Here is a 26,081-nt window from a genome sequence, read left to right as displayed (position 1 = left end):
AGAATAAATTAAATTAAAATAAAATAAATAAAATTAAAATAAATTTGTGTAATTATGGTTATTTTGTCACCAAGGAGCCACACAGTGCAGTTGTTGCTGTAAAAAACCCAACGATTTAGCCAAAACTGCATTTTTGTAGGGTGTATGTATACTTTTCTGTGTCACTGTATGTCTTTGAAGTGTGTGTTCAGTGAGAGTTAACAAAAAAGACTGATTTCATAAATGCAGTTTTGATGTGTCAAATGACATCGTCGCTAGAGTTGCGCCAAAGGAACTATCAGGGCAATCATGAACAAAAATTCCGTGCTGAATTTGTTCCCTTTCCCCAATTTCACAATTTTTTATTTTCAAAAAAGGTAAAATTTTTTGTCGATTCAACGAGAATATTCCATAATTAAGTGATTCTAGTAGTTTCCAACCTTTTAAAATATTGATTTTAAAAGAATTTCGCTTTTTAAAATTATTTTCCATGCAGAAAATTCCGAGGGAAATATTCTTGATTGCCCTGATTATAGATTTAGGAAAATACCACTTCAATGTGAGAGGAAGTTTATTGCATTGGTCTTTTCCTAAAGAAAGATTCATCGTAGATGGCTATTCCCACAGAAAAGTTCATCGGTGATGACTTTCGCCACAGAATAAATCATCGGAGATTATTTTTTCCTATAGAAAACTCATCGTTGAGGACTTTTCCTTCAGAAAAAAATCATCGGTGATCACTTTTTGCATAGAAAGTCTCGTCACAAAGTTTTCTTGTTACCACCAAGGCATATTAATATAAGGTAAATGCATGAATTACAACAACTAACAAATTTACAAAAACAACATTGTTTTTATAGAAAATTTAATGTCAAAGAAAATATTGAATAATGGGGTCGTTCTAAAAATTTCTCAGGAAAACCATAAATACATTTTGAAAATCGTCTAAAATAGAACAAATTTGAATTAAAATGTAAATATGAAGCATTCAGAACTATCGTAGGTCATTATTATTACACGTTTTCGATAAAAATAAGTATTTTATGGTAGCAAATTTCGAAGTTTCAAATTTCATGATTAGACCCTAAACCAAATTTACAAAAAAAGGTGTGTTCCTTTACTCAATAATTTGTACAAATTTGTACAAGTCCAGTAACTTCTTGTAAACGACTAAGGTCTTTTGTATTGTACTGGAGGGTAAACGAACAACATCCAGTAACAATTTGTACAAATTTTGAGTAAACGAACAAACATAAAAAGAAAAATTCAGCTGATTGTCACTTCTACCTTACTAGGCGTTTACACAAGACAGTCTATCTGCAAATACAACTCAACAACACATACAGTGAATCACAGTCATTTTTACATTAGTGTCTTAACTTAATTATAAGCTCTGTTCCAGAACTAAAAAGTTTTTACAATTTTTACCACTTTTACACATTTTGCGTTCCCGTACACAAAATTTATATGAAAATCGTTTGCGACTTTTACAACTTTTACGAGTTTTACCACTTTATAAAGTACGGGAACAGGCCAATAATGAAATAAAATTAATGAAATTCAGGTAAATTTAGATAAAATAAAAATGGTTAACAACATCGATTTCTACCTCACAGTGAAAAGTATGCACTCTAAAAGTTTCATGAAACAAAAAGGATTTTTTGGGGTTTCAGCCCTTGGTACGACATCCTTTGTTATCCTTTACAGTTTTTAGCCTCTTTGGCAAAGATTTAACTAAGTTTTCGGGGTAAGATATCGGAATTTTTCCCCAATTCTTCTTGCAAGGCATATTTCAGGGTTCCTATACTTTAGATGTTACGATTTTTTATATTTGTCTCCAAAATACTCCATAAATTATCTATAGGATTCAAATCCGGGGATCGGGGAGGTGTTTGAATCACTTTTGGACAGTTACATAGCATCCATTTTGGAAAAATATGTGATTTGTGCTCGGGCTCATATACTGATAAAATTGGAAAGTTGTCACAAATCCCATTTTTTCAGCGCCTAAATTTCAAATTATCCTTTCAGAATGTTTAAATAATACATATTATCCTTAACTCCTTCGATAAAGACACGATTTCCTGCACCGGAAGCACTCATACAATGCCATACCACAACAGAGTCTCCTCTGTGTTTTACTGTTGAAATTGTGTGTTTAGGGTCCAAGGCGGTATTTGCCCTATGACATACCTTAATTGGTCCATATGACCAAAACAGGCTGCCAACGAAAGCAATGAAGACAACTTTAACCTGTTTTGGTCACTGTGAGGTAGAAATCGATGTTGTTTAACCCATGGTATAAGTAAAGAGGTAGATTTAAATGAAAAAAATCTATAGAACCCTTGTTTTTCTTGAATTCCTAAAACTTCAAAATAAAAGCAACAAGTGGGTTTGTTTACAATCCATTTTCTGAGCATTTTATAAAAAACGCGAAAAATGAATGAAGAGTTAAGTTTTCTCAACATAATCGAGTTTTGAATATGATAAACTGATTGTTTCAATGCAAATCTCAAAAATTTCTTCCATACAAATGGTCAAATTGTTTGGCATATTATTCAAACACCACACACACATACACAGTTTGTTAGTTTGTTTATATTGTTTTGAAGTTTTACTAGGCGTTTACACACAGACAGTATTGGCAAGACAATAGCAAAGTTGCAAACCATTTTCACCAATACATTCATAATTTTCTCTATACATATTTAAAAATTTATAAATGTATTTGTGAAAAAGGTTTGTATTTTTGCTATTGTCTTGCCAATACTGGCATTTGTAAACGCAGGGTTAGGCATACTCGAATGAAAAATTTAAATTGACATAAAGCTTTGGCTAACCTTTCTTATTAAACCATTTTTATTTTATCTAAATTTACCTGAATTTCGTTAATTTTATTTTATTATATTTATGTTAAGACACTAATGTAAAAATATTAAAAGGAATGAAATCGCTATCATTAACCAATTCTTAGCAATCGCAGTTTTAATGAAAGAAACTGAAGTGGATACTTTTGACTGTGATTCACTGTACATAGATTTGTCGGCTGTCTCCCAGCTGTCCATCATTTTTTTAAAGACAGCCGGGTTAACATATTTTTGACATTTTTTGTAAAAATAATTGAGATAATAATTGAAATGTGTTGAAAACAAAAGAACATGAAGAAAAACAAAATATGTGAAAGGAAAACAAAAAAAATCGACGATTTTCATTCATAATTCTACAAATGTTCTTGCAGTTGTCTGGACGCCCACGTTACACAGGCAAGTTTTGGGGTTTTGACAATCAATACATGTACTCAACTGTCCTGTCATGTGTAAACGCAGGGTTATATAAATATGCCTCGGTTAGGGGTAGTTTACACTATATGTAAATGTCATCTGACACGAAATAAAAATATTCCATATCTACCCACGGAGGCAATGTGGAGACGTAGTTTTTTTACATTTTTGCTGGTGTGGACGCACAGAGTAAATCGCGTAAGGAAAATCTCCAATATTGCACATATTAGCGAATATATAACGATGGGAAATTTCATGTCATATGACATTTACATATAGTGTAAACTACGCCTTAGCACTATTCACTGAACACATATGGTCTGTTCCTTTATGGGTAGTTTACACGGTATGTTTTTACATATGAGTTGTCACTTCTCCCACACAAAATGTATATGCAAAGTGACAGCTCATATGTAAAAAACATATCGTGTAAAGTACCCATTACTTTTGAAATCTGCTTCCATATGAATTGTATGGTGTCTGAAGTAAAGGAACGCTTTTCGAGTAAAAAGTTGTAAAACTTGAAGATTCTTGCACGTAAAGGAACAGAGCTATACTTAAATGTTGAAAATGTGAGTCTTCACTAAACCACTCGTATGCGGGGCATACACTATGGGCATGCACGACAGCATTTGTAATAGTATTAGTAAATTTTGAAGTTTTTGTCAATGTATTTGGGAGTAGTTTTGGCAGGATTGAAATCAAAATAGTTTTGATTTTGTAAATGAACCCCTTTCAATCCGATGAATTTTGTTTATTTTCCAAGTAACCAACAAATAATTTTTGAAAACAATAAATATTATTTGTGAGGAAATTAAAAAAATTGGAAAACTTCAACCCAAAATCGAGTTTTGGAGGAAAATTCATCATTTTTGGAATATGGATTGAAGGAATGCCACACACTATTCAATCACACATGTACACAAGGGTTCATTTGGCAGTGCAGTTTGGCAGTATAGTGTATGCCCCGCAGTACAAAGTGATAGTTAATTTCACTGAACATACCCCACAGTAAACAGCGTTCTTTGCAAAGTTCCATCAGCTGTTGTTGTTTTTCTTAATTTTTGTATTTTGATACCCATCTTTATCGAATATTTTCATATCTTCGTTACATTATTCACGCGGCTCACGTTGTTGTTATTTTTGTTTTGGTTATTCGCATTTATCGTTCGATCTTTTTTGTCTTACTCATTCGTCTCGTCCGTTGAACACCTTATTCAACCAAAGTGAACCAAGGTTCATTACGAAAAACTCTGCTATGCAAAACATGGGAGAAGCACGTTCAGTCGTTCATTCTTTCAGTCAGCAACAACAAGCTCGATGTTGAGTTAACTTAAAATATTAAATAAAAGTTCAGAAATTAATAAAATAAAACAATATCCAACGCAAGCCAAAGGATTAACACAGCCAATATGAAACAGGAATTGAGTGATAAACGTGATTTAAGGCCTTTCGTTTATGGCGGATTAGCATCTATTATTGCGGAATTTGGTAAGTATTTTGTTGGTGTTCTTTTTTTTTATTTAACAAATATATGTAAAAATTATTAAAGAACATTGCAGTAATTGAAACAAACAATGCATGACGCAATCTAAATTATAAAACAGCAAATTATTGATCGGGACAATACAGAGATGGCAACAATTTGGGTAAATTATAAAACAGCAAATTATCGATTGGGACAATACGGGATATGGTGTAGAAGGCCCTTCAAAACATGCCATGTTTTAGTGGGTGGTAGTGAAAAAATGTAAACATATTTGTCTTCAATTTGTTGTTGTTAAGGGGGTTTAATGTCTAAATTGTTTAATAATCTATAAGAGGGAAGTTTTTGCAAAGACCATCAACCAGCGCCTGCCATGTGAATGCCGTGTCTCGTGTTTCGTGTTCTTATCAACTAATTTTGTTGTCTGATTTATTACAAAGCGCTGCTGCTGACGGAACACGGGGGTATTATTGTCTTTGCTTGTGTATGAAATTAATGTACTCACGTAGATAGGATAGGTGTTCTTCCACTTACTGTTTGTTTACATGTACCAAATGCAAAATTATAAAATTATATAGGGTATAAGTGTTATATAGTATATGAGTTTTTTTGCAAGATTATTTATCAGATGTTTCTTTCTATTTTAGGCACGTTTCCAATTGATACAACAAAAACTCGCCTACAGATCCAAGGTCAAAAGCATGATAAAACTTTTTCCCAGCTACGTTATCGTGGCATGACAGATGCTATGATAAAAATAAGTCGTGAAGAAGGCTTAAAAGCATTGTATTCAGGGTAAGGGGCAAACATTTCTTACATATTTTTTATTACAAAGATTAAATGTCAGTTTAATTTTCGTTAGAGCCATTTACATTGCCTTGCTGATTCTGAATATTTCTTTCATCACATCTTTTGCTTTGATTGGCTGGTTAACTGAAATAATTAAATCTAATAATACTACCTAGACAATTACTACCACAAAAGTGCCCTGAACAATAATTAACCACCGTTTATTATAGCCAATAACGATTAAATTTCAAAAGTCCATTTGCAGCTAATCAAAAATTTGTTTATAGACCCAAATGATAATGGCAAAGAATTAAGAATGAAAAAATAGATTCGTAGTGAAAATTATGATTAGTCATGATCAAACACGTCTATCCCAAAACATCCCACAAGTCAATGTCATAAACAAAACAAATGCCAAAAGAACTGGGCATTCTCCATCTATCTACAATGGCAGGCAGTCAGTCGTTATCAAATAAAATCTTCAAAAATGGGGCTTATTGACCACCACCACCACCTTGCAATTGGAATAATTTATAAAAATAACATTTAATGTGGAAATATAGTAACGTAAGATTTTTGTTTATTTCACTTGCTGCACGATAAGCAAGCAAGCCAAAGTGTTGTTGAGATGTGACGTGAATCAGCGACTGTAAACAACAACTGCACATGTTTACAATAATCTAGAATTATTTTGTTCGCACCGAGACAGTAATATTTGTTTGTTATAAAGTTGTTTACATCGGGGTAATGATGCGGTTTCATTTACCTCAAATCAGCAGACCCCCCAAGAAATGAAACTTGAGCAATTTGAAACTAAGTAATGAGAAAATAAACGGAAAATAAAAAGCAGCTTTGGAAGTGAATGAAATTGACATTATACGTGTCCACTGTGGTCATCAATAAGGGATAGATGCCCACTGTGGTCATCTAAAAAGCGATAGATGCCCACTGTGACCATTTCTAAATCGATAGATGTCAACTTGGTCATCTATAAAGAAATGGATGCCCACAGTGGTCATCTATAAGGCGATAGATGCCCACTGTGGTCACCTATAAGGCGATAGATGCCCACTGTGGTCATCTATAAGGCGATAGATGCCCACTGTGGTCATCTATAAGGCGATAGATGCCCACTGTGGTCATCTATAAGGCGATAGATGCCCACTGTGGTCATCTATAAGGCGATAGTTGCCCACTGTGGTCATCTATAAGGCGATAGATGCCCACTGTGGTCATCTATAAGGCGATAGATGCCCACTGTGGTCATCTATAAGGCGATAGATGCCCACTGTGGTCATCTATAAGGCGATAGATGCCCACTGTGGTCATCTATAAGGCGATAGATGCCCACTGTGGTCATCTATAAGGCGATAGATGCCCACTGTGGTCATCTATAAGGCGATAGATGCCCACTGTGGTCATCTATAAGGCGATAGATGTCCACTGTGGTCATCTATAAGGCGATAGATGCCCACTGTGGTCATCTATAAGGCGATAGATGCCCACTGTGGTCATCTATAAGGCGATAGATGCCCACTGTGGTCATCTATAAGGCGATAGATGCCCACTGTGGTCATCTATAAGGCGATAGATGCCCACTGTGGTCATCTATAAGGCGATAGATGCCCACTGTGGTCATCTATAAGGCGATAGATGCCCACTGTGGTCATCTATAAGGCGATAGATGCCCACTGTGGTCATCTATAAAGCGATAGATGCCCACTGTGGTCATCTATAAAGCGATAGATGCCCACTGTGGTCATCTATAAAGCGATCGATGCCCACTGTGGTCATCTATAAAGCGATCGATGCCCACTGTGGTCATCTATAAAGCGATAGATGCCCACTGTGGTCATCTATAAAGCGATAGATGCCCACTGTGGTCATCTATAAAGCGATAGATGCCCACTGTGGTCATCTATAAAGCGATAGATGCCCACTGTGGTCATCTATAAAGCGATAGATGCCCACTGTGGTCATCTATAAAGCGATAGATGCCCACTGTGGTCATCTATAAAGCGATAGATGCCCACTGTGGTCATCTATAAAGCGATAGATGCCCACTGTGGTCATCTATAAAGCGAAAGATGCCCACTGTGGTCATCTATAAAGCGATAGATGCCCTCTGTGGTCATCTATAAAGCGATAGATGCCCACTGTGGTCGTCTATAAAGCTATAGATGCCCACTGTGGTCATCTATAAAGCGATAGATGCTCACTGTGGTCTTCTATAAAGCGATAGATGCCCATTGTGGTAATCTATAAAGCGATAGATGCCCACTGTGGTCATCTATAAAGCGATAGATGCCCACTGATGTTATCTATAGCACAATAGGTGGCCACAGTGGTCATCTATAGCACAATAGGTGACCACAGTGGTCATCTACGCAAAATAGGTGGCCACAGTGGTCATCTATAGCACAAAGGTGGCCACAGTGGTCATCTATAGCACAATAGGTGGCCACAGTGGTCATCTATAGCACAGTAGGTGATCACAGTGGCAGCCATAGCACAATAGGAGTCCTCAGTGGTCATCCATAGTATCTATAAAGCGATAGATGCCCACTGTGGTCATCTATAAGGCGATAGATGCTCACTGTGGTCATCTATAAGGCGATAGATGCCCACTGTGGTCATCTATAAGGCGATAGATGCTCACTGTGGTCATCTATAAGGCGATTTATGCCCACTGTGGTCATCTATAAGGCGATAGATGTCCACTGTGGTCATCTATAAGGCGATAGATGCCCACTGTGGTCATCTATAAGGCGATAGATGCCCACTGTGGTCATCTATAAGACGATAGATGCCCACTGTGGTCATCTATAAGGCGATAGATGCCCACTGTGGTCATCTATAAGGCGATAGATGCCCACTGTGGTCATCTATAAGGCGATAGATGCCCACTGTGGTCATCTATAAGGCGATAGATGCCCACTGTGGTCATCTATAAAGCGATAGATGCCCACTGTGGTCGTCTATAAAGCTATAGATGCCCACTGTGGTCATCTATAAAGCGATAGATGCTCACTGTGGTCTTCTATAAAGCGATAGATGCCCATTGTGGTAATCTATAAAGCGATAGATGCCCACTGTGGTCATCTATAAAGCGATAGATGCCCACTGATGTTATCTATAGCACAATAGGTGGCCACAGTGGTCATCTATAGCACAATAGGTGACCACAGTGGTCATCTACGCAAAATAGGTGGCCACAGTGGTCATCTATAGCACAAAGGTGGCCACAGTGGTCATCTATAGCACAATAGGTGGCCACAGTGGTCATCTATAGCACAGTAGGTGATCACAGTGGCAGCCATAGCACAATAGGAGTCCTCAGTGGTCATCCATAGTATCTATAAAGCGATAGATGCCCACTGTGGTCATCTATAAGGCGATAGATGCTCACTGTGGTCATCTATAAGGCGATAGATGCCCACTGTGGTCATCTATAAGGCGATAGATGCTCACTGTGGTCATCTATAAGGCGATTTATGCCCACTGTGGTCATCTATAAGGCGATAGATGTCCACTGTGGTCATCTATAAGGCGATAGATGTCCACTGTGGTCATCTATAAGGCGATAGATGCCCACTGTGGTCATCTATAAGACGATAGATGCCCACTGTGGTCATCTATAAGGCGATAGATGCCCACTGTGGTCATCTATAAGGCGATAGATGCCCACTGTGGTCATCTATAAGGCGATAGATGCCCACTGTGGTCATCTATAAGGCGATAGATGCCCACTGTGGTCATCTATAAGGCGATAGATGCCCACTGTGGTCATCTATAAGGCGATAGATGCCCACTGTGGTCATCTATAAGGCGATAGATGCCCACTGTGGTCATCTATAAGGCGATAGATGCCCACTGTGGTCATCTATAAGGCGATAGATGCCCACTGTGGTCATCGATAAGGCGATAGATGCCCACTGTGGTCATCTATAAGGCGATAGATGCCCACTGTGGTCATCTATAAGGCGATAGATGCCCACTGTGGTCATCTATAAGGCGATAGATGCCCACTGTGGTCATCTATAAGGCGATATATGCCCACTGTGGTCATCTATAAGGCGATAGATGCCCACTGTGGTCATCTATAAGGCGATGGATGCCCACTGTGGTCATCTATAAGGCGATAGATGCCCACTGTGGTCATCTATAAGGCGATAGATGCCCACTGTGGTAATCTATAAGGCGATAGATGTCCACTGTGGTCATCTATAAGGCGACAGATGCCCACTGTGGTCATCTATAAGGCGATAGATGTCCACTGTGGTCATCTATAAGGCGATAAATGCCCCTTTGTGGTCATCTATAAGGCGATATATACCCACTGTGGTCATCTATAAGGCGATAGATGCCCACTGTGGTCATCTATCGCACAATAGGTCATCTGTAGAACAATAGTTGGCCACAGTGGTCATCTATAGAACAATAGGTGGCCACAGTGGTCATCTATAACACAATATTTGACCACAGTGGTCATGTATAGCACAATAGGTGAACGAATCCCCATACCTTTCCTAAAATATATATCTATTTAATTTCTTTTAGAATATGGCCCGCCGTTTTACGACAAGCAACATATGGCACAATTAAATTTGGTACCTATTACACCCTTAAGAGTGTGGCAAGTGAACATGGTTTGCTTGTGGATCCTGATACGGGGAATGAACGTGTTTGGGGCAATATTTTATGTGCTGCTGCATCGGGTGCAATTTCTTCTGCCATAGCAAATCCCACAGATGTGCTAAAAGTGAGAATGCAAGTCCACGGGAAGGGGACACAGCAACAAAGTTTATGGGCTTGTTTTTATGATATTTACAAATATGAAGGTGTACGAGGTTTATGGCGTGGTGTATGTCCCACAGCGCAAAGAGCAGTGGCCATAGCATCTGTGGAATTGCCCGTGTATGATTTTTGTAAATTACAGCTGATGGGCATGTTTGGCGATCATGTGGCTAATCATTTTGTGTAAGTATAGATGAGGACTCGTAAGGGATGTTTCTCAAATTGAATTTTCTTCTCTTTGCAGCTCCAGCTTTATTGCAAGTTTAGGAAGTGCCATAGCCTCCACGCCCATTGATGTTGTACGAACCCGCCTTATGAATCAAAAACCCGTTACAGTGGTAAATGGCATGGTAACGGCGGCGACGGCCCAGAAGATCTATACTGGAAGCATAGATTGTGCAGTACAGGTAATTATTTCCATCTTTTATTTGTCTTACCCATTAATTTGCATTTTTTGTTTGTTTTAGACCGTTCGCAATGAAGGCTTCCTAGCGTTATATAAAGGCTTCATACCAACCTGGGTAAGAATGGGTCCTTGGAATGTTATATTCTTTATTACCTATGAACAACTAAAGAAATATTGAAACTATTCAAGTCCACGACAAAGGAATAATCTACAAAACTACGTTGGTACAAACATGTGCAGTAAAGTGTAAATCTGCAGACACACCCACATAAACATACATTGTAGGCTAGGGACCATATCTTCTCACCGAACAAACAACCAACATTCACAAACCAAATTCTTAATTTTTGTTCATTTAGTTTAGTAAGTAGAAATATTTTTTAAACAAAGAAATTGGAATTCGAAATTCGAAAGAAGGAATATAACCTCTACCAAGGTTTGTTTTATCCTCAAAACACTATTTTTACTATCTACCTAATTAGCTTTACCTAACAAGTTTTATTTCATAGAAGTATTATTGAATTTCATTGTGCGCTTTTCTTTTCATTTTCATTGCCAATCTAAAGTATTTTATGTTTGTATTTCTCCATGCAACTTCTCCATTCTATTTCTTCCTTTTAAATCTATGCATTTCTTTGGCATTCATTGTTGAACACAAATGAACATTTAATTTGGCGGCATTTTCAATTCGCAGATCCTATTGATGAAGACATCTGACATAACAAAAAGAGTCATATAATTTATATATTCTTCTTTCGTAGCTTTAGTTAATGTTGTTGTTTGCAAATAAATATTAATACATATGTATTTATGTACAGAATGTATATAATTAATTTAATCTATGCAAATATAATGAAATCTCCTGTTATATGCTAAGTAAACGAAAAAAAAAAAATAAAATAAAAACAAAAGTAAAAGTAAATAAAAAAGAAAATTGTTTTAAATGAAAGGTGTTTTACTACAAAAATGACCACAGTAGAACCTCTATAGGGCGGTATATGTCCACTGTGGTCATCTATAGGGAGATTGATGCCCGCTGTGGCTATCCTAAGCCGATAGATGCCCACTGCGATAATTTATAAATATATAAATAGAATAGATGCCCACTGTGGCCATCCATACGGCGATATATGACCACTGTGGTCACTTATAAAGCGATAGATGCCCACTGTACTCATCTAAAAGGCGGTAGATGCTCACTGTGGCCATATTAAAGGCGATAGATGTCACTGAGGTCATCTATAAGGCGATAGATGACCACTGTGGCCATATAAAAGGCGATAGATTACCACTGTGGTCATATATAAGGCGATAGAAGACCACTGTGGTCACCTATTGTGCGATAGATGACCACTGTGATCATCTATAAGGCGATAGATGACCACTGTGGCCATCTATAAAGCGATAAATGACCACTGTGGTCATCTATAAAGCGATAGATGCCCACTGTGGTCATCTGTAAAGCGATAGATGCCCACTGTGGTCATCTGTAAAGCGATAGATGCCCACTGTGGTCATATATAAAGCGATAGATGACCACTGTGGTCATCTATATGGCGATAGATGACTACTGTGGTCATTTATAAGGCGATAGATGCCCAGTGTACTCATCTAAAAGGCGGTAGATGTCAACTGTGATCATCCGTAAGGCGATAGATGCCCACTGTGGTCATCAATAAGGTGATAGGTGCCCACTGTGGTCATCTATAAAGCGATAAATGCCCACTGTGGTCATCTGTAAAGCGATAGATGCCCACTGTGGTCATATATAAAGCGATAGATGACCACTGTGGTCATCTATAAAGCGATAGATGCCCACTGTGGTCATCTGTAAAGCGATAGATGCCCACTGTGGTCATCTGTAAAGTGATAGATGCCCACTGTGGTCATATATAAAGCGATAGATGACCACTGTGGTCATCTATATGGCGATAGATGACTACTGTGGTCATTTATAAGGCCATAGTTGCCTAGTGTACTCATCTAAAAGGCGGTAGATGTCAACTGTGATCATCCGTAAGGCGATAGATGCCCACTGTGGTCATCAATAAGGTGATAGGTGCCCACTGTGGTCAAGCGATAGATGCCCACTGTGGTCATACATAAAGCGATAGATGACCACTGTGGTCATCTATATGGCGATATATGACTACTGTGGTCATTTATAAGGCGATAGATGCCCAGTATACTCATCTAAAAGGCGGTAGATATCAACTGTGATCATCCGTAAGGCGATAGATGCCCACTGTGGTCATCAATAAGGTGATAGGTGCCCACTGTGGTCAAGCGATAGATGCCCACTGTGGTCATACATAAAGCGATAGATGACCACTGTGGTCATCTATATGGCGATAGATGACTACTGTGGTCATTTATAAGGCCATAGTTGCCTAGTGTACTCATCTAAAAGGCGGTAGATGTCAACTGTGATCTTCCGTAAGGCGATAGATGCCACCTGTGTTCATCTGTAAAGCGATAGATGCCCACTGTGGTCATATATAAAGCGATAGATGACCACTGTGGTCATCCATAAAGCGATAGATGCTCACTGTTGTCATCTGTAAAGCGATAGATGCCCACTGTGGTCATATATAAAGCGATATATGACCACTGTGGTCATCTATATGGCGATAGATGACTACTGTGGTCATCTATAAAGCGATAGATGCCCACTGTGGTCATATATAAAGCGATATATGACCACTGTGGTCATCTATATGGCGATAGATGACTACTGTGGTCATTTATAAGGCGATAGATGCCCAGTGTACTCATCTAAAAGGCGGTAGGTGTCAACTATGGTCATCCGTATGGCGATAGATGCCCACTGTGGTCATCTGTAAAGCGATAGATGCCCACTGTGGTCATATATAAAGCGATAGATGACCACTGTGGTCATCCATAAAGCGATAGATGCTCACTGTGGTCATCTGTAAAGCGATAGATGCCCACTGTGGTCATATATAAAGCGATATATGACCACTGTGGTCATCTATATGGCGATAGATGACTACTGTGGTCATTTATAAGGCGATAGATGCCCAGTGTACTCATCTAAAAGGCGGTAGATGTCAACTATGGTCATCCGTATGGCGATAGATGCCCACTGTGGTCATCTGTAAAGCGATAGATGCCCACTGTGGTCATATATAAAGCGATAGATGACCACTGTGGTCATCCATAAAGCGACAGATGCTCACTGTGGTCATCTGTAAAGCGATAGATGCCCACTGTGGTCATATATAAAGCGATATATGACCACTGTGGTTATCTATATGGCGATAGATGACTACTGTGGTCATTTATAAGGCGATAGATGCCCAGTGTACTCATCTAAAAGGCGGTAGATGTCAACTATGGTCATCCGTATGGCGATATATGCCACTATGGGCAACTTTAAGGCGATAGATGTCACTGTGGCCAACTTTAAGGCGATAGATGACCATTGTGGTTATTTGTAACGCGGTAGATGCCCACTGTGACAATCTGTATGCAATTGATTAGTATTGTGGTCATCTATAAGCCGATAGATGCTCACTGTATTCATCTATTGGTCGATAGACACCAACTGCAGTCATATATGTATGTCGGTCACAAACCTACGCGGCGCCACCGTGGTATGCAAATGTTAGCGCTACGCAGTGAAAGAATATTCAAACCTGCCAGAATGCCATCCTGAGAACTGCAACAGTGTGCCTCCTCATGACACCAGTGGACCATTTGGATGAGGAGATGAAGGTTTTACCGGTGCGGCAACACAACAGCATGCAGTATCTGCTTGGGTGTTATCGCAGTGAGCATCCCTGTCACGATTATGATCTAAAGAGAGATCTAACGATATAAAAGATATCTAGACCAACGACCCTATCAGGCCGGCTTGAATAGCATTCACACTCACATGGTTTCACAGGCAGTCAGAGATACAGTGTGAATGCCGTAGGGACCACCCACCATCCATCGCAGCAGAAGAACGCCAGCTGCCAAGGGAAACACGAGTGGTGTTAGCCCAGTTAAGATCCAAACGATGCAGCCAAGTCATTCCGCATCGAGCCCGATTTGATGCCCTGTATGTGGATTGGTACCTCACGACACACTGCATTTGTTTAGCTGCCCAGCTAAACCTTTTCACCTGTCTCTTTATTTTTTTATGAACGCAACCAGTTCAGGTTACAGAATTCTAGAATTCTTGAGTCTGGGTACAGAGGAACTACTACCAGATAACTGAAGTAATACACGAGCGAACATGTGCGTTGCTACAACAACATCTATAGGTCGATAGATGCCCACTGTGGTCATCTATAGGAGATAGAGCCCATTGTAGTTATCTATGGATAGAATAATGGCCACTGTGGTCATCTATAGGGCGATAGATACCCCATCCATCGCGGAAAATGTCCACTAAGTTCATCAAATTTGATTTTACGGACGGCTTTTCTTAGCGCCTAAAAGTATGCTTTAAAAGAATATGCAAATAGACATGTTATCATTTTTCTATGATTGACACCCACGATAAAAAACATTTGATTTTTATACCCTCAGCCTTTAGGCTAAGGAGGGTATATACACTTTGATACGATGAAAATGTGCCTCATCGAAATAATGGTTTTAGACCCCATGTATGTTTGGACGAAATGTGTTTCAGACAATTTAGAGTCGATCTAGCCATGTCCGTCCGTCTGTCTGTCTGTCTGTCCTGCTGGCTGGAGCGCACGATAACTCTCGAACGGATGAACCGATTCGGTTCAAATTTTGGCTTTCGTAATATTTTGCCCAAACTTAGTTTAAGTTCGAAGATGAGCTACCTCGGTCCACTCCTTCCAGTACCTCCCCCACAAAAGTTCGAAAATGTTCGGAAAGTTTGTGCGCACGATAACTCTTGAAGGGAGTGGCCGATTTGGCCCATACTTTGTACAGCATGAACTTTCTATCAGAGTAATATGAGGTTCCAATATGGTATCACTAGGTCCACTCCTTCGGGTAACTCCCACACAAAATTTCGGAAAAGTTCAGTTTAGGGCCATCTCTCGAATCGCTTTGAATCTTGTTTTAGAAACTTGTATTCTCTGCCCTCCATACGACGGTACAAGTTTTATCAGGGGCAAGTCCATACTTCCTGAGAAAATAGCTTGAAAGTTGCAAAAAACCCCTATGACACCGTGTGAGGTGGTTGGAGCGCAAAATATGGTCTTAGTAATATTTTGTCCAAACATAGTTTAAGTTTGAAGATAAGCCATATCAGTCCACTCCTTCAGGTACCTCCCACACAAAGGTTCAAAAATGTTCGGAAAAATTGTTCGTACGGTAACTCTTGAAGGGAGTTGCCGAATTGGTCTATACTTTACACATCCTAATATATCTACCAGATATAGTTCAGGTTCAAATATGGACTATATTTGTCGACTCCATCCGGTACCTTCCACACAAAATTTCGGATAAGTTCACTTTAAGACCTGCTCTCGAATCACTTTGATATCTGTTGAAGCAACTTGCAACCGCTGCCTCATTTACGATGGTAAAAGTTTTTTAGGGGCAAGTCCATACTTCTGGAGCAAACAGCTCGAATAGTGTAAAACCCCGCTATGGCAACATATGTTGTGGCTGGAGATCCACTTCCACAACGGTCAATGTTGATCCATTCCTTTTAGTATCTCCTCCGCAAAACTTTTGATATTTAATCCTAATCAACATTTTTGTCTGTTCAAACGCCTAAAATTTTTAAAACCCCCTAAATACATACGTATTTTGGGAAAAAATTGTTTCAATATACACAGGCTGAGGGTATATCTCTGTCGGCAAAGCCGACTGATACGTTTTAACTTGTTTGCTGTAAAAACAAATCAACGGTAAGAAGTGATTAGAAAAAGAAATATTGGAACAAGGATGAATAAATAAAGCGTTAGAGATCTAATATAACCTTTTATATTTATAAAATGTCGTGAAGATGTTTTCTATCAAAAGGAAGCCATTATGAAGTCTTTAAAAAGTCGTATTTAGGGAGACTTCTACGTAAAAACAGTATTTTAGAAGAGTTATATTCTATCTGGGCAAGAGTTTAAAATAATGTTGCCTTGAAGACACTAACAGAACTTACAATGTATCAAGAATAAGGAATTAGAGAGATGGGATATCTGGGATTTAAAGACCCACAGGTATTTTGTTTCTTATGAAAAATTTCGACCTTAAAATCTTTTATAAATAAAACTAGCAAAATGCCCGTTACTTCGTATGCGGAAAGGAATAAACAATATATCATATGTAAATGGTGAGGTATAAAAATTTTGTTCTTAATCGATAATTAATTTCATTTAAGTACTCTTCGTACCCCTTTTGTCCGAATTTCCAAAAAAATCGGTCTACCTCACCGCAAAGCATCACCAGCCGTCAATTTATTTAAGGTATTTCACTTAAGGGATAAAAACCTTCTTGTAAACAAATTGTCACATATCTCTAATTTAATTAATTAATTTCAGTAAGTTAAGTTGTAATGGTACAATATATAATACAACTTTTCAAATCCTGGACCTTATCTAAAATTTAACAGTTTTTGCACTCCTAATGCCTATGGCATTAAATGTAGAAACATGTCATAAGTTTTAAGTTCGAATTTTCATAGCGATTTTGATCTAATCCCAAATGATAAAGCGCTGGATTTAGCGGTTCACTCAATATTAGTGATTCAATTTTTAGTAATATTTAGTACTTCTAGTACACAACTTTTTATTACCCTTTGGAATTTTAGTACACTAATAGTATTATTCCAAATTAAATAATTTCAGTTTTTTTCTCACACGCAATACCAGAATGGTGTGCACAGGTATAAGCTTCAAAAAATACCTCCTTATATCAACCATATGTGGTAACATGGGGCGCCTTCGCCACGTTTTTGTTCAAAATGTTCTCATACCGACACCGTTAAAGTTTTTTCAAATATTATTTTTAGTACAAATATTAGCATATCATGACTATAAGTTTTGATATATAAATGGTTATAATTTTGTTTTTAAAATATTATTTTTGAGAATTTACAAAATGTTTAAAAAGTGGCGAAGCCTCCCCACCCATGGGGCAGCTTCGCCATCGATATTGAACATTCTCCAACGGACTCTAAAAATGTAATTTACCACATTTCTTCCTTAAATATCAACATTATGAGAAACAGGAACATGTTTTCTATTGTATGATTAAAACTGATTCCAAAATTCACAAGCAGAACCAGATTCTTGTACTTAATCGAAGTAGGTACCTTCAATTTAGGTACAAAAATCATAATACTTCTAAAATAAGATACGTTTAGGATATTATTGGATTTTAAATTAACATTATAGTGTGGTATATCTATGGTATAAAGAATTTAGGTTAAACATGACAAATTTCTAACATTAACCCACAACGCCCCTATCATGGCGTAGGCGCCCCACCCCTTACATATTTCATAATTTTAATATATTGACATTTGCAATTGCTTTTTTCATGCGAATTATTGGGATTTATATTCTTCAGTAGTTGTCTTCTAACGGTATAAAATGTGTTTTTATATCACAAACGGTAAAGAAGATCTCACAAAAAATACCTACCATAATTACACTGTGCTACAGTGAAAATTTGCAGGGGTTCTAATGCATAAATTCGGTTTTGTGGGAGTCCACAGAAGACGAAAATGCCTTTGGTTTCTTTGAGTCACTTCGGGTTTTCATTTTATAACGGTAAATGTAGTGAAAAATGGGCTTTCTTGGATTTTCAACTTTAAACGGACATTACTTCTTTTTTCCACAACCGATTTGCACACACTGTTTTTCGTTATAAAGGGGAGAGTAATGCCTTTCGAACAAGCCATAGATTTTTAAAATCGGTTAACAAATGGCTAAGTAATAGTGGTTTAAGTGTGACAAAAACGCATTAATAAACAGTAAAATGTTTTTCCTTGTGCTCTAGGCTGCGTAAATGACACCTAACTGTACAATTATTTACTGTTAACAAGTAGGAAATTTAGTTGGCTTTCCAAAATGGGAAAAACCAACAAAATCCGTTGAAAAATGGATGCGTTATGGTATTTTTTGGGTTTCAACTTTTTGTTTTTTTTTTTATATTTTCCTTTATAAAACATTGATACCTTGTGCGTAATTGTTAAGCAGGATAATCATAATTAGAATCATACATGCTAAGATACCCATCTTTTATAAAGGAAAATATGAAAAAAAAACCAAAAAGTTGAAATACAAAAGATGCCGTAACGCATTCATTTTTCAACCGATTTCGTTGGTTTTTCCCATTTTGGAAAGCCAACTAAATTTCCTACTTGTTAACAGTAAATAATTGTACAGTTAGGTGTCGTTTACGCAGCCTAGAGCACAAGGAAAAACATTTTACTGTTTTTTAATGCGTTTTTGTCACACTTAAATCACTATTACTTAACCATTTGTTAACCGATTTTAAAAATCTATGGCTTGTTCGAAAGGCATTACTCTCCCCTTTATATCGAAAAACAGTGTGTGCAAATCGGTTGTGGAAAAAAGAAGTAATGTCCGTTTAAAGTTGAAAATCCAAGAAAGCCCATTTTTCACTACATTTACCGTTATAAAATCAAAACCCGAAGTGACCCAAAGAAACCAAAGGTATTTTCGTCTTCTATGGACTCCCACAAACCCGAATTTGTGCCTCAGAAATGCTGCAAAAAAATTTTGTCTCCATTTGTATCACAGTGTTATTTTTCCCAATACCCTGAAAACAAAAAACCGCTTGCGTCCGTTATCATACCTATGACACAACTGCCAACTTTTGGGAGTTGATAGATCTTCATTAAACTCATAATATTCCCTTTAACAGCATTTCTCTAGCACTTGTAGTTTTCAAGAAAATCGGCGCTGGCGAAGGCGCCCCAGTGGCGAAGCCGCCCCATGTTACCATATACCAACCGGGATTCTCATTTCCATAAGTACGAATTTCCAAAATCTCCTCTTAATATTTCAAACTTCTAGCTCATTCCCTTTACACAATAACAAACTATACCAAATTCTGTACCATTCAGTACTTTCCTTAAGTCCAAATTTCAGGATTTCACCTCTTTCTCACAAATACAAACTTTACCAAATTTGGTACAATTTAGTACTCATAAGTACGAATTTACAAAACCTCATCCCTATCTCCACTCTATAGACCCACAGCTATCCTAAAATTCCAGCTCAACTCCTTTAGTACTTATTGTATTTCCAAAACCTCCATATCTCAACCCCACACCTCTACCTTCTCGATATCAAAATCCCACACATGAACAGGGACTCTTATACCAAAATTTACAGCCTGTTCATGTATGTCGACCGAAAGGTTTCTTGCGCTTCGGAAGTGGAAAAAAATCATTTTCTGTTCATGTAAACACCTTCGAAACGAAAATCTATGCGACCGACAAGCCATACGAAATAACACGTAAACGTACACTTTTCCATTAAATATGGGTTTATGTATTTCGAAAGGACTGTCTCTTATAGAAAGAGAATGTCAAAATCACTCACTTGCTTTGTAGCTGCCGTGTAGAACGTAAACTCGCGAAAAACACCGAAAATCTTAAAACTAATTTATGCAACACATTCTTGAAACAACATAAGAATTTTACAGACACGTTTCAATGGCGATTTTATTCATTATTTTGAAGAAATCAATTAAATAAAATAATTCAAAATACCGACATATTTTATTTTTCTAACAAAACAAATCACACATATTCCAATATTTGTATGTATATGTGGATTTTGTTTTCATTTCTCATTTGGCTCTCATTTATGGAACATAGTTGTACAAATGTACATTCAAATTAGTAGTATTTCGCATAGGATACGTAACGGCAGTCGCACGATAGTTTGCGAAATACATGAACGCATTTTTAGACGGAAGCGAGTGACTGCTTTCCTTTCGTACAGGTTTCCGTGCGACATACATGAACAGGCGGTTAAAATTCAAGCGCTGTTCGTACACCAAGTAACAAATTAAGAACAATTTGGTAATTTTCCTATATTTATGGTACATACATATTTCCTAAACCACCTCCATATACCAACGCTACACTCCAGCTCTATCCTTACAACCAATAACAAATTGACTACCATTTAGTACTTTTCGTATACTTATGGAACTTATTTCCACAACCACATCGCTACGCAACAACAGCGTCTTTAATACCAAATTTTCGAATCCCAATTCTATTCCTTAACACAACATCAAAGTTAGTACCTTTAGTACTTTTCGTAGACAAAATAACTAATTTCCGAAATTGCTTTCTTATCTCCATTCTACACACCACCACTGACCCTAATACTAAAATTCAAAATTCAGTTCCTTATTTTAGCAAATACCAAACGGTTACAAATTTAGTTCCACTTATAACTTTTCGTACACATAAGTACGAATTTCCGAAACTATCTCCGTATATTAACCCCACATTTAATTCCGAATTTTAGGATTCCAGATCTATCCGATCACACAAATCCAAAATTTAGTAAACATTAGTACGAATTTCCAAATCCTCCTCCATATCTCAATCCTACACTGCAAAAGTAATTTTAATTCCAAACTTCGGGATTCGAGCTCTATCCTTTCATCCAAATTGAAATTGTACCCACTTTTAGTACCATTTATTACTTTTCGTACACAAAAGATGAGTTTCCAAAACTACATTAATATCTCTATTCTACACTTCAAGCATAATTTTAGGTCTTAATTTCATGAATCCAGCGCTATTTGTTCACCCAACTCCAAAATGTACCAAATTTAGTACCATGTACCATCAATTTCACAAAGGTACGATTCCAAACCTATTTTCATATATCAATCCTTCGCTCCAACAGTAATCTTAATTCCCAATTTCAGGATTCTAGCTCTATCCGTTCACCCAAATCCAAATTGTACTAAATTTGGTACCATTTAGTAATTTTCGTACACATAAGTACGAATTTCCAAAACTACCCGCATATCTCAATCCTATACTCCGTCAGTAATCTTAATTCCAAATTTCAGGTTTCCAGCTCTATCCTTTCACCCAAATTCAAATTGTACTAAATTTAGTACTTTTCGTACACATGAGTACGAATTTCCCAAACCATTTCCTTTTATAAACACCACTTCCCAACCTTCATTTACATACCACATTCCAAGTTTCTAGCTAAATCCGTTCTTAATATAGTACTGGTACGAAATTTTGTAACTTTTCGTACACTTAGAGGTCGAATTTCCAAAAACCCTTTGGTACATCTTCCTAACTCTCCATCCGTTACCCCCATTCCAAATTTCAGAATTCTAGCTCTTCCCGTTTGCCTAATACAAAGGGTACCATATTTAGTACCTTTTAGTACTTTTCGTACCCTTCTAGGTCGAATTTCCAAAAACCCAGCCTTATCTCTCCCCTACTCACCAACAGCAACCCACAGTCAAAATTTCAGCTTTCTAGCTTCAGTGGTTTCGTCTGGGCGATGATATGCCAGTCAGTCACTCACTCACTCACTCACTCAGTCATCACTAAGCTCTTTTATATGTATAGATTATTTATTATTTATTATTTATTATTTATTATTTATTATTTATTATTTATTATTTATTATTTATTATTTATTATTTATTATTTATTATTTATTATTTATTATTTATTATTTATTATTTATTATTTATTATTTATTATTTATTATTTATTATTTATTATTTATTATTTATTATTTATTATTTATTATTTATTATTTATTATTTATTATTTATTATTTATTATTTATTATTTATTATTTATTATTTATTATTTATTATTTATTATTTATTATTTATTATTTATTATTTATTATTTATTATTTATTATTTATTATTTATTATTTATTATTTATTATTTATTATTTATTATTTATTATTTATTATTTATTATTTATTATTTATTATTTATTATTTATTATTTATTATTTATTATTTATTATTTATTATTTATTATTTATTATTTATTATTTATTATTTATTATTTATTATTTATTATTTATTATTTATTATTTATTATTTATTATTTATTATTTATTATTTATTATTTATTATTTATTATTTATTATTTATTATTTATTATTTATTATTTATTATTTATTATTTATTATTTATTATTTATTATTTATTATTTATTATTTATTATTTATTATTTATTATTTATTATTTATTATTTATTATTTATTATTTATTATTTATTATTTATTATTTATTATTTATTATTTATTATTTATTATTTATTATTTATTATTTATTATTTATTATTTATTATTTATTATTTATTATTTATTATTTATTATTTATTATTTATTATTTATTATTTATTATTTATTATTTATTATTTATTATTTATTATTTATTATTTATTATTTATTATTTATTATTTATTATTTATTATTTATTATTTATTATTTATTATTTATTATTTATTATTTATTATTTATTATTTATTATTTATTATTTATTATTTATTATTTATTATTTATTATTTATTATTTATTATTTATTATTTATTATTTATTATTTATTATTTATTATTTATTATTTATTATTTATTATTTATTATTTATTATTTATTATTTATTATTTATTATTTATTATTTATTATTTATTATTTATTATTTATTATTTATTATTTATTATTTATTATTTATTATTTATTATTTATTATTTATTATTTATTATTTATTATTTATTATTTATTATTTATTATTTATTATTTATTATTTATTATTTATTATTTATTATTTATTATTTATTATTTATTATTTATTATTTATTATTTATTATTTATTATTTATTATTTATTATTTATTATTTATTATTTATTATTTATTATTTATTATTTATTATTTATTATTTATTATTTATTATTTATTATTTATTATTTATTATTTATTATTTATTATTTATTATTTATTATTTATTATTTATTATTTATTATTTATTATTTATTATTTATTATTTATTATTTATTATTTATTATTTATTATTTATTATTTATTATTTATTATTTATTATTTATTATTTATTATTTATTATTTATTATTTATTATTTATTATTTATTATTTATTATTTAGTATTTATTATTTAGTATTTATTATTACTTCCTTTTATAAACACCACTTCCCAACCTTCATTTACAACCCAAATCCAAGTTGTACTAAATATAGTACTTTTCGTTCACATAATTTACGAATTTTCAAACCTATTTCAATTCTACACTCCAACAGTAATCTTTATTTCAAATTTCAGGTGTCGAACTTTATCCGTTCACCCAAATCCAAGTTGTACTAAATTTAGTACCATTTAGTACTTTTCGTATACATAAGTTCGCATTTCCAAAACTACCCCAATATCTCAATCCTATACTCCGTCAGTAATCTTAATTCCAAATTTCAGGTTTCCAGCTATTTCCGTTAACCCAAATCCAAGTTGTACTAAATATAGTACCATTTAGAACTTTTCGTTCACATAATTTACGAATTTCCAAACCTATCTCAATTCTACACTCTGACAGTAATCTTAATTCCAAATTTCAGGTTTCGAACTTTATCCTTTCACCCAAATCCAAGTTGTACTAAATTTAGTACCATTTAGTACTTTTCGTACACATAAGTACGAATTTCCAAAACTACCCCCATATCTCAATCCTATACTCCGTCAGTAATCTTAATTCCAAATTTCAGGTTTCCAGCTATTTCCGTTAACCCAAATCCAAGTTGTACTAAATATAGTACCATTTAGTACTTTTCGTTCACATAATTTACGAATTTCCAAACCTATCTCAATTCTACACTCTAACAGTAATCTTAATTCCAAATTTCAGGTTTCGAACTTTATCCTTTCACCCAAATCCAAGTTGTACTAAATTTAGTACCATTTAGTACTTTTCGTACACATAAGTACGAATTTCCAAAACTACCCCCATATCTCAATCCTATACTCCGTCAGTAATCATAATTCCAAATTTCAGGTTTCCAGCTATTTCCGTTAACCCAAATCCAAGTTGTACTAAATATAGTACCATTTAGTACTTTTCGTTCACATAATTTACGAATTTCCAAACCTATCTCAATTCTACACTCTAACAGTAATCTTAATTCCAAATTTCAGGTTTCGAACTTTATCCTTTCACCCAAATCCAAGTTGTACTAAATTTAGTACCATTTAGTACTTTTCGTACACATAAGTACGAATTTCCAAAACTACCCCCATATCTCAATCCTATACTCCGTCAGTAATCTTAATTCCAAATTTCAGGTTTCCAGCTCTATCCTTTCACCCAAATCCAAATTGTACTAAATTTAGTACCATTTAGTACTTTTCGTACACATGAGTATGAATTTCCTAAACCATTTCCTTTTATAAACACCACTTCCCAACCTTCTTTTACATACCAAATTCAAAGTTTCTAGCTAAATCCGTTCAAAATATACAACTGGTACTAAATTTTGTAACTTTTAGACATTTTCGTACACTTAGAGGTCGAATTTCCAAAAACCCTTTGGTACATCTTTCTAACTCTCCATCAGTTACCCTCATTTCAAATTTCAGAATTCTAGCTCTTCCCGTTTGCCTAATACAAAGGGTACCATATTTAGTACCTTTTAGTACTTTTCGTACCCTTCTAGGTCGAATTTCCAAAAACCCAGCCTTATCTCACGCCTACACACCAACGGCAACGCACAGTCAAAATTTCAGCTTTCTAGCTTCAGCGGTTTCGTCTGGGCGATGATATGCCAGTCAGTCACTCACTCACTCACTCACTCAGTCATCACTAAGCTCTTTTATATATATAGATACAGCGTACGTTCAAAATGGAATGGAAACTCGTAAAGTTATTGACTGCATGTTCCGGATAAACATTTCCATCAATGTTATTGATCAAACATTGATGTTATCAAATGTCCCTGCCTTGTGGTACTTCGTTTAGCTTGGAATTGCAAACGAATCACATACCAAAGATCGGTAATAAATGAAAATAAAACATTTAAAAAGATCACCTGATATTTACTGCCAATCAAAAACCATTTAAACACAATTAGCCCTAAAGGGTGTCTGTCTGACACCTTTCCTTTAACATAACCTCTGAGTAGAGATAATAACACACATTCCACCTAATAATTATCCATAATTAAGTCTCGAGCGGATGAACGACGAATAATGGAATGAAGAACAAAGCAAAAATATTTATTTAGAAAGAAAACAAAAAACACGATTCATTTTATGTGAGAGTTTTGTTGTTTTCAAGTGATTTTGCTGTGCTGTGTTTTTTTGCAATATTTGCCGTTAAAGATTTTAGCCCCCAAGTTATTTTGAATTGTTTTCACCAATGATTCA

The 26,081-nt window shown here is 35.0% G+C and overlaps 1 protein-coding gene across 2 annotated transcripts; it reads left to right on the top strand.

Moving 5' to 3' along the window:
• Positions 1–4,257: 4,257 nt before the first annotated feature.
• Positions 4,258–10,997, top strand: LOC141401010 (mitochondrial uncoupling protein Bmcp-like). Of its 2 annotated transcripts, none has more exons than XM_073980783.1 (5): positions 4,258–4,751; positions 5,394–5,541; positions 10,096–10,515; positions 10,577–10,739; positions 10,800–10,997. In XM_073980783.1, the coding sequence occupies exons 1-5, from the start codon at positions 4,673–4,675 to the stop codon at positions 10,914–10,916; spliced, it is 927 nt and encodes a 308-aa protein (XP_073836884.1). In that variant the 5' UTR covers positions 4,258–4,672; the 3' UTR covers positions 10,917–10,997. The 2 variants fall into 2 exon arrangements, with proteins under 2 accessions (XP_073836884.1, XP_073836885.1); XM_073980784.1 differs by lacking the exon at positions 4,258–4,751 and adding an exon at positions 5,023–5,325.
• Positions 10,998–26,081: the final 15,084 nt, after the last annotated feature.

This window comes from Musca autumnalis, unplaced genomic scaffold (genome assembly GCF_047663935.1).
Source record: "Musca autumnalis isolate F117 unplaced genomic scaffold, ASM4766393v1 scaffold_4, whole genome shotgun sequence".
NCBI classification, from domain to species: Eukaryota; Metazoa; Arthropoda; class Insecta; order Diptera; family Muscidae; genus Musca; species Musca autumnalis.
Note: the sequence above shows the minus strand (reverse complement) of the source record. Positions and strands in the feature narration are given on the sequence as shown.